General features: G+C 41.7%; 1 protein-coding gene across 2 annotated transcripts in view; it reads left to right on the plus strand.

Moving 5' to 3' along the window:
- The window catches only part of wwc1 (WW and C2 domain containing 1), a 50,772-nt gene that overhangs the window by 36,754 nt on the left and 4,078 nt on the right, over window positions 1-9,940 (plus strand). For both annotated transcript variants that reach the window (XM_008428437.1, XM_008428439.1), the window contains exons 11-22: window positions 529-618; window positions 1,333-1,919; window positions 4,832-4,937; window positions 5,499-5,669; window positions 5,746-5,938; window positions 6,055-6,195; window positions 6,339-6,373; window positions 7,347-7,536; window positions 7,634-7,804; window positions 7,887-7,979; window positions 8,988-9,218; window positions 9,291-9,409. In XM_008428437.1, coding sequence (XP_008426659.1) covers window positions 529-618; window positions 1,333-1,919; window positions 4,832-4,937; window positions 5,499-5,669; window positions 5,746-5,938; window positions 6,055-6,195; window positions 6,339-6,373; window positions 7,347-7,536; window positions 7,634-7,804; window positions 7,887-7,979; window positions 8,988-9,218; window positions 9,291-9,409 — 2,127 coding nt within the window. The remainder of the gene's footprint in view (window positions 1-528; window positions 619-1,332; window positions 1,920-4,831; window positions 4,938-5,498; window positions 5,670-5,745; window positions 5,939-6,054; window positions 6,196-6,338; window positions 6,374-7,346; window positions 7,537-7,633; window positions 7,805-7,886; window positions 7,980-8,987; window positions 9,219-9,290; window positions 9,410-9,940) is intronic.

Genomic DNA, 9,940 nt, shown 5'->3' on the forward strand with positions numbered 1-9,940 from the left:
CCTCCCTCCCTCCCTCCCTTCTTTCATTTTTGCCCCTCTGTCTTTTCTTGTCCTTCCTTCCTTTTGCTCTTTACAGGCAAATCCTTCCTTTCCTTCCTTCTTCTCTTCCTTCCTTTAAGTCTGGCTTGTGTCCATCCTTTTTCTTTCTTGTTCTCTTTCTTCCTTTCTTTGTAGTCATCCCTTCTTTCTTCCTTTTTCTGTCTTCCCTTTCATATTTCCTGTATCCTTCCTCTTTCCTTGTTTCCTTCCCTTCTTTCCTGCATCTTCCTTTCCATTCCTTCCCATCTAATCTTTCTTGGGTCTTTTTTTCTTTCTTTCCTTCTTTCTTTTCTTTTTCTTCCCTTCTCTTCATTTTTACTGGTAACGTGAATGTCTGGATTAATTAAGTAAAATTTTTAGATTATTATTAGTCTGTGGGGTTTTATAAATTGCTGCCTTAAATCTGTCCTGTGTTTCCAATGTGAAGCTTTTAATCCAGAAGCTGCTGAAACCTTGATGATTATTTTTCAAACATGTCTGTCGTTTCAGGCTGCGACTCCACTGCAAGAGGAGCGAGTTGGTGCGGGAGCTGGAGGAGACGGTTCGACTGGCCACGTCTCTGCAGACGGAGCTGAGGAGGTTGGTTCTTCTACTCTACCAAAATATTCAGTCTGAACCCAGGAAGGGAAGCTCAGTAAAAAAAATAAACACACCTGCTGCTGGTGCCCAAAGCAGAAACCTCCATGATGATGGAGTCAAAAACATTTTGGGTTTTAACTTGGTACAAACTTTATTTCTCTTCCTTCCAAGCAATCTGAAGATCTATGAAAGTAGCTTCTTTTTTTTCCCTTTTTTTTTTTTTTTTTTTTTTTACTGAAAAGCAACTTTCAGTCATTAGTTGTATTTCCATCACAAATGTGTGCAAAACATTTTAAAATATTGTGCGGATGTTAATAAAAATTTGCAAACATGGGCATTGTGTATTATTGTGAAAAATATCTTGTGATAAAAATTTCAATTAAAAAAACTGGCTAAATGTTACTTTTACTCTTTTCTCCTGTTTATTTTCAAGAGAGCATAAAAAAGCTTAATTTTTATTTCAAGATATGAGAATAGTTGTAGCATTATGTGAATAAAGTCGTAAAGTCATATTACAATTTCTCATAATTATTCTGAGAATTTTGTTATTTTACGTTTTAGTTTTTTAGGAACTAATACTATGTCATAAAATAGTATTTGAACACATTGTGATAAAACTCCATATTTCCCATTCTTAAATGGAAGTGAACTGAAACATTTCATTACTAATCATCTTCAGAAATATTTCATATATTTTTTGTGTTTTCCCTTCAGCCTGTCGGCCAGCACTCTGTCCTGTTCGTCCGGCAGCAGCCGCGGCTCGCTGGCATCCAGCCGTGGTTCGCTGGCCACCACATCCAGCCTTGGCTCCGCCTCTTCCCTCAGCTTCACTGATCTCTACCTGGAGCAGCCTGAGCTGGCCGACCCAGACCTGTGCAGCAAGCTGGACAACCTCCTGCAGGACGGCGGCCCGGTCGGCTACCGGCCCTCCAGCTCCATCACCACCATCCACGAGCATGAGGTGGTGATGGGCTGCGGCCAACGCAGCGCTGAGCGGTCTGATGACGCCGGGCCTGGCGGCGCAGAGTCTTCCCGGGTCCAGGCCCTCAGGCTGTCCGAAACGCCGCGTTCCATGAACTCGTTGTCTCCGCGCTCATCTCTGTCGTCGCTGTCGCCGCCATGCTCGCCGCTGGTTTCGGACACCACGTTCCTGTCAGGGGAGGCGGGGCCCGGCGGGGTTGGGCTGCACCTGGAGCTGCGCAGCAGGCTGACAGAGCTGGAGCTGGATCCTGAGCAGCAGCGGACAGAGCAGCTGGAGGACAAGCAGAACCTGGACAGTGTCCTTGGAGACGAGGGCAAAGGTCAGCCTTTTACCCAGAACTCTGTGCCTCTTCCTAGCATCAGTCATGGTTCAACAGAAAGTCGGCCTCTCAACATTAATGCTAACATTTAAAAATTGTAATGTGTTAATATTATAATAAAACATAGAGCACATTACTACCATTTTTGACCTAAAAGCCTGTCTCCTGCAGAGGGTTACCTAGTTTAGGGGTTCCCAAACTTTTCCATGCCCTGTCCCTTCAGAGCTAGATTACATCTGCATAATGAAAAGTAAGAAGTAACTGCACAGCTCTGAGACTTCAGGGCCAATCTTCACCTCCTGTGTTACAAAGATACCAGAGAAAATATCTTCACTAGAAAGCAGAATATCAGGAATCCTGAGTCAGCTAGTGATAAGAAATCTAAACCGTGAGTGAGATGGACGGGTTCAATTTCATCTGTTTTCTAATAGAGCTACAACCTTTTCCTCCTGCTGCTTCCTATTGTGGAGAGTTTTCCTTCTTTCACGCTGCACTGCTGGACGTTCCTCAGTTTACCTTCTGCTTCCTCCATTTATGAACGTAAAGCCGGTTTATTAGCAGTTTTATTATTGCAGAAAAATTAGACACTCTGTGGGGGACAACAAATTGTAGTTTTATTTTGTTAAATAAAAAAAAAAATAGAGTATCACATTTGTTGTTTGATTTGTAAACATCAGAGTGGGTCAGATGGAGCTGGAAGCAGCCTGTGAGAGGCAGAACGTGACTCCTGTCAGAGCCGCAGGTGAAAGGTGGACCTGGTGTCCGGTTTCTGGTTCAGTCTCCATTGCTGCTGCCAGAACTCAGCTCATTGCTCATTATGTATGCAGGACTTTCTCACTGACCTCCTGTTGTTCAACTTGCACAAATAAAACAAGTCGATGCAACGTTTCGCTTTCAGGGATGCTGCAGTTATAGTAACGATAAACACAGTAGAAGTGATAATAATATTTATAGCAATAATAGTATTAATGTAATAGTAGTAGTAAAAATAATGGTAGTAATGGTAATAATATCAATAGCAGTAGTAGCAATAGCAGGAATAGTGATGGTTGTAATATTAATAATAATATAGTAGTAATAGTAATAATAATTGTAATAGTAGTATCAGTAATAATAGTTGTAATGATAACAATAATAGTTGCAATAGCATTAATATAGATCAGTGGTCCCTAACCCCCGGTCTGTGGACCGGTACCGGTCAGTTTTATGTATTGTCTGAGTCTGGAGGAACAATACAGTTTTATGTATTGTTTGAGTCTGGAGGATCTTTTATTTTGAAAATCCTTTAACCGGATTCTCTCGGTTACTTGCATTGAGCTCAATGTTGTGGGCTCAACATTGAGCCCACAAGCAACAAAATGAGTAAGAAAAAGTAAGAAAAAGATCAGATGCCTTTGGAAAGTTTCTTTGCAAAGGGGAAAAGGCCCAGAGAAGAGATAGGAGAATGGATTTATCTCGGACCGGTAGGTGAGTCCCACATTACAAGCCCGCTCTGCATAACATGCGGCGACCGGCTGCTAATGAGGCAATGAAGCTTCAAGCTGCTTCGCCACGTAGAGACCAAGCAGGCTGTGCTCAATCAACACAGCACGGGTGTCATTGTCTCCCATCGCTCCCAGATGGGACCGTCTCGTTGCAGAGAAACAAGCTCAGGGCTCCCGTTAGTCATTATCGTGAGTTAAAATTTTCACAAAAGTAAAATGTTAATTTTTGTGGCGCATCTGTATCTTATTTTGAAAGGATACGTAAACTTTACCATAGCGACCAGAGTCAGAGAGTTTGGGCAGTGGTCGAAAGGAGATGAGTAGAGCTTTTGAGTCTTAAGTCTGGTTTAGACGGAAAGATTTAAGAATTGTCTGTGGCCACAGAGCTGATAAAAGTCCAACAGGTTCGATCGGTTCGTGTGTCCAAGGCAGGAGCAACACGAACTGATTCCAGTCATGAACATCCCGATTCCAGAGGATAATCCAGTAAAACCCCCAACATAGAGGGAATTTAGAGTAACCAAACACGGATGACGATGTAGAAGCAATAGTGATAGTTAGTAGACTCATTTGAATAAAAGACATAACTAAAAGAAAAGGCAGTGGATAAAAGACGACGGGAGCAGCCGCTCTATTTGCTGCACTGATTTGGAGGTGAATGTGTTTTTTCATAGTTAACATTTTTAACTGAATAAACATAATAATATATAATAATGACCTTTACATATAATAATAAACATTTCCACATATCATCTCCGATATCCACCAAACTATCAGTTGCGCGATATGTCAGCTGTTTGGGATTCCCCTCTGTTTTTACATCACTGTGCTTTCTGATTGGCTACCTGTCACATTCAACAGGTTGTATTCTCGTTCCCAGTCAGGGAAAACCCCACAGGCTGTGATAAAAGGGCCAAGACAACCCAAATCGGGCATATTCAGGCTTTAGTGAGAACACCAACATATACCCCCCCCATCCCTCCGGGCCGCAGCAAAATTTCAAAGTCTTGACCGGTCCGCGATAAGAAAAAGGTTGGGGACCACTGATATAGATGAGTTTATTACTATATTTACATTTAAAACCATTAGTTGGTGCCGCGAATGACTCCAGGCTGCAGACCCCTGGTCTAAACAATGAACATTTTACTTTATGTACTTTTTTCTTCATGAAGAGTGCAAATCAAAATTGACAGTAATAACAATTTTCATATTTAAAGCTATTTCTGCTGCTTAAATACAGTCTGTGGTTTGGATGCATTTTATGAGCTCTAGCTTTAGAGCTCATAAAATGCATTAACTCACCTGTTAGCAAGTGAGTTAAAAAGCAGCCCAAAACTAATGAAAAAGACATTCAGGAAACCTGGAGATCTGCTGCCTGGTTGCATTGTACATTGTTTTATTTTTCTTTGTCATAACTGTTTAATGTAGGTGCTCAGATTCGAGGGGCGGGGCCAAAGAAGATGGGCGTGACCTCAGCTGTATCCGATGAGTCAGTGGCCGGTGATAGTGGAGTTTACGAACCATCAGAACGCAAGTATGTTTCATTTTCATTTCTGCATCGTTTCATCTTTATTTTTATGCGTATTGAAAGTGCAGTATGTAACTTTTATTTAAAAAATCTTCTTTACATATTTGTTAAAACTGCCACCAAGTCGTGACAGTTTCTTATGAGACTAATAATCTGTGAAGAGATTGACCTCCTCCAACTCTTCCCTGAGCTACTGTTGCCATCTAAAGAAATATGCAACACTCATGACCAAAAACAACCAATCAGAGCCAGGAGGAGGGTCTTAGCGCTGTCGGTCATCTCATGTACTCCCGGCTCAGTGTGCTAACAGTGGAGAAATATCATTGGTGGCAATGTTAACTAGCAGTTTCATACGGATGGGTGATTGACAGCACTAAGACCTAAGGCCCGCCTCCTGGCCCTGATTGGTTGTTTCCTAGTAATCATCGGGAGTAGGCATAGGAGATCTTTTTTTCTTTTTTTTAACAAATATGTAAAAATATATATTTTTAATATGTTAATAGCTTTAAAGCCAGTTTTTTGTAAAGAAAAGTGTATACGTTTCCCCTCTTGCTGCTTCTTCTCCAGGCCAGGCCTTCCTACAGAACTCCTCCTGAGCTCCTATGAGGACCGGTCTGCGTCTGGCTGCTCCCAGGTCCAGCTCGGCTTCCGCTACGAATCCAGAGACCAACGCTTCATTGTCTATATTATGCAGCTGTCCAACTGCAGTGCCCTCTTTCTGCCAGCTGATCAGAAAATGTATGAACTAATTTCTGCCATCATGAATCCTGTATTAAATCAAAGAACAAACGGTAACATAAAATGTTTCCTGCAGGCACGTCCGCATGGCGGTGCTGCCGCCCGTTCAGGCCACCCACTGCCTCTTCCGAACACGAGGTCTGCTCCCTCAGGACGTGGTGGCCATCAACGAGGTGTTCGGCATGCAGACGTCACACAACGGATTGCGGCAAAAGACCCTCAGGGTTGACATCTGTAACACCAGCAAGTCAGGCCATGAGGACTGTCTGGTGGGTCCCTGTTCAGCTCTTATTTATGAGATTTTTAAAGATTTAAATAAGGTTCTCATCATGATGGCTGAAGGATCTCAGCAGGAAGTGTTCTGATTGTTTTTCCTCTCCTTCAGGCTGGAGCCCAGATCAGCCTGGCTGATGTCAGCTGTTCAGAGGAGCGACACACTAAGTGGTACAACCTGCTGAGTCGCCTCCACATGTCTGAGATTAACAACAAGGACAAGGAAACAAGAGCACAGGGCAGCCCTGGCAGGGTAACTACAGAGGAACTGACACCTAGTGCAGATTCTTAGAATTAACAGCTTGTCCAACCAGATTTATTAGCAGTAACTCACTATAACCCACTTTATTGGTGTTTTTTGACCCAATAATTATTTATGAAATTTTTTTGTTTCAGACACACGAAGGAGTCCAGCCTCCTGAGACTGAGTGGTATGTTTTCCAACCTTTCCTTACATGTGTCTTGCTCTGCTCTGTCTGTGTTGAATCACACAGAATGATGTAATAGAAACCCAAATTGTGGCAAAATTATAGGTGGACCTACCGTCCAAAACAGTTTTCTGTTGCTTGATTCATTGTGTATTTCTGTTGCGGTATTAACAGACCACAGAGCTACCCAATGGTGACAAACCCTAAATCAGCATTATTTCTTTAATTGAGACTAGTTTAATAATTGAACCTATGAAACGATTAGACTTTAAATGTGAAAAGTCTTTATTTGTGTTCTTTATTTGAAAAAGACAAACATAAGCTCCTTTCGTCACTGGTTTGGTTTTACTTGTTTTATAGAACATGTTTTTAAATGACGAAACAAGATTCTTATTTTGAAAGCTCTACTTTGAAAATTTAAACTAGTCCCTTCTTGAACAGTGTTTGATGCCCATTTATTATTTTAAACATGTTAGAGTAGTAATCCAACATATGTAAACCCAGATCTTTTATGTTTACAAAGGAGGATTAGGGCCACTGGAAAAGAAAAAAGATATTTTAATCTCAGAAATGTGACTTTTTTTCTGAAGATGTTGACTTGAATCTCAGGATTCTGTTTTTCTCGAAATTTTGACCTTAATGGGACTTAATCCCAGAATTCTGACTTTTCTTTCAAACTTTAATCTCGAAACTTAGACTTTAATCTCAGGATTTGTACTTCAATCACAGAATTACAATGTTTTTCTTAAAATTCTGATTTGGATCTCAGAATCTCAGAATCATGTCTTTAATCTGAAAACCGCTGGTTGTGTTAAAGTTTTCAAACATAAACAACTCCCAAAGTTCATGTCGGTTTTCAAACCTCCATTTTTGTAGATGTGACAATGCAAAACTACTTTTCTGGTCTAATTTTTACCAAGCAGTCCTAGATTCTACTGGACTAGGATGGAATAAAAATGTGTCTGTGGATCATCAGGCAAGGCGATCTTCTTGAGGCAGACATGTCTGATGAAGAGGAAGACGAAAATGATGAGGAGGGTGTGGAAACTGAAGATGAAGAGGAAGAGTTTTACCCTGACAACAGTCAATGGGTTGGAGAGAAAGAGGAGAATGAAGAGGAGCAGAAGGTGGCCAAATCCACTCCGACGGCACCCATCACTGAGAAGGTAGCAGCTTTTATTTCTACCTTTTGAGCAAAAAGAAAAGTTGGTAGTTGAGTCCTGATCTTAACTGTCTTGTTATCGATGTATCACCATCTTCCAGGTCAACAAAGAGACAAGCACTGACAATTTGTCAACATGTCATCAGTGGTCGGTGGTTCGACCCAAGGAGCGCCGTCCTGACTTCCACCAGCAGATCCCCTTTATGAGGGGCAACACCATCATCCGCTCCAAGACTTTCTCCCCTGGACCTCAGAGCCAGTACATTTGCAGGGTAACTGACAACCTTCACCATCATGTGAAAGAAAAAAACTTTGCTACAGTTGTGTCTTTAATCTAATGGTTTCATTCTGCAGATTAATCGGAGCGACAGCGACAGCTCCACACTCTCCAAGAAGTCTCCGTTTGTCAGAAATGCCTCAGAAAGACGCAGCATGCGCATGAAAAGGGTAGGCAGAGGGAATCCTTTTCATTCATGCAGTCATCTATGTTTAAACTGCGGTTATATTGTATTGCCATTTTAGGAATATTTGGGTGTTTGGAGTTTTTCTGTTTGATGATATTGAGCAGTCTGACATAAAACATGTAGAATAACTGCAAAACATCTCAGATTAGCATTTAGAAGTACCTTAGAAACATCCATCCATCCATTTTCTTGACACCCTTGTTCCTCAGTGGGGTCGGGAGGGTTGCTGGTGCCCATCTCCAGCTAACATTCCGGGCGAGAGGCGGGATACACCCTGGACAGGTCGCCAGTCTGTCGCAGGGCAACACAGAGACACACAGGACAAACAACCAGGCACACACACACTCACACCTAGGGGCAATTTAGACAGACCAATTAACCTAACAGTCATGTTTTTGGACTGTGGGAGGAAATCGGAGTACCCGGAGAAAACCCATGCATGCACAGGGAGAACATGTAAACTCCATGCAGAAAGACCGGGGCCGGGAATCGAACCCAGAACCTTCTTGCTGCAAGGCAACAGCTCTACCAACTGCTCCACTGGGCAGCCAGGATGATAAAAGCATTTTTGTAAAAAAAAATGTACTTGTCATTGAAAATTTGAATTTCTGGCTTCGTGTCCTTGTTGCTGCAGTTTCCAAAATACCACCTCACAGAGCACCCCTCCCCTGTGACTCCACCACTCTGCTCCTTCAGACTAACCTGCAGCAATTAGCAAGCATGTGATGAAACTGCATATCAGCTGAGCTCTTTATTTGAGCTACTTCTCAGTGCAACGCTGGTAAAAGAGGAGCCATGAAGGGGGAGTGTTGGAAAGAGCAGGAGCTTCTTCAAGAAACAGAGTCGCAATTTCAAGATGTTAAATTAGAAAGTCACATTTCTTTTGCGTCATATTTCATATGTATGACAACAGAAGCTCTAAAATGGCACTATATGCCTTGAAAACCCATAATACTGTCCCTTTAAGGGCTTCTGTCTGTCCTCCCGACAGCCTCCAGTGCAGGTGAAAGGTCTGGACGGTCTCCTCCGCACTTCCCTGGACCTGGAGCTGGATCTACAGGTGTCCCGGACACGGCAGGCCCGGCTGACCCAGGAGCTGCGAGTTCTGCGGGAGCTGAAGATGCAGCTGGAGAAGGCAAGGCAGCAGGGACAGAGAGAGTTGCCTGCCTGGGTCCAAGAGGACGAGCGCTTCTGTCTGCTCCTCAAACAGGCTGAGAAACAGGTTAGAAAACCCACCAGACAGGAGGACGATCCCACTAAGGGAACAGCGGTTTTAATACCTTGTCTGTTTCAGACTCGAGAGGAGCAGCTGCAGGAGAAACGGGTAGAGAAGATGATGAAAGCAGCAGCCAAGGACGTCCACAAGATCAGAGGACAGAGTGGAAAGGAGCTCTCTGAGGTCCAGACCTTTAGGTAGGAGATCAGGTCCCAGTTATTTCCCGTATTTTATGTATGATAAGTCAGAGTTTTTTCATAGATTGGCTGAAACAGGTGCGATTTGGTTTTTTTCTTCATGACGCATTTTTTTACTTTTGTGACTTATATTCCAAAGCGACTTAGTCCGGAAAATACAGTAATTGAAACAGGACATAGTGAATTAATATAATGAATGTAATGGTTTATAATACACACTTATTACTTGGTGTGTATTTTACTTGGTTATTTTTTGAAATTCTTGATTTATTTAGATTTATTTATTTGTTTTGTTTGATATGTTAATTTTACTTTTTTTATTTAGATGTTAATAAATTTATTTAGATATTTTATTTTTTATTTAGGTTCTTTATTTCTTTTGTTTTTAGTTATTTTGATTACTTATTTATTTTGCACTTGTATTTATTTGTTTATTCCTATTTGAACCTTTTTTATTAATTTAGGATTTTATTTTATTCAGATTTTTTACTAGGTTTTTATAAAATTGTTATCTTTATTGAGATTTTTATT

The sequence above is a fragment of the Poecilia reticulata genome, linkage group LG14 (genome assembly GCF_000633615.1).
Source record: "Poecilia reticulata strain Guanapo linkage group LG14, Guppy_female_1.0+MT, whole genome shotgun sequence".
In the NCBI taxonomy this organism is placed as follows: domain Eukaryota; kingdom Metazoa; phylum Chordata; class Actinopteri; order Cyprinodontiformes; family Poeciliidae; genus Poecilia; species Poecilia reticulata.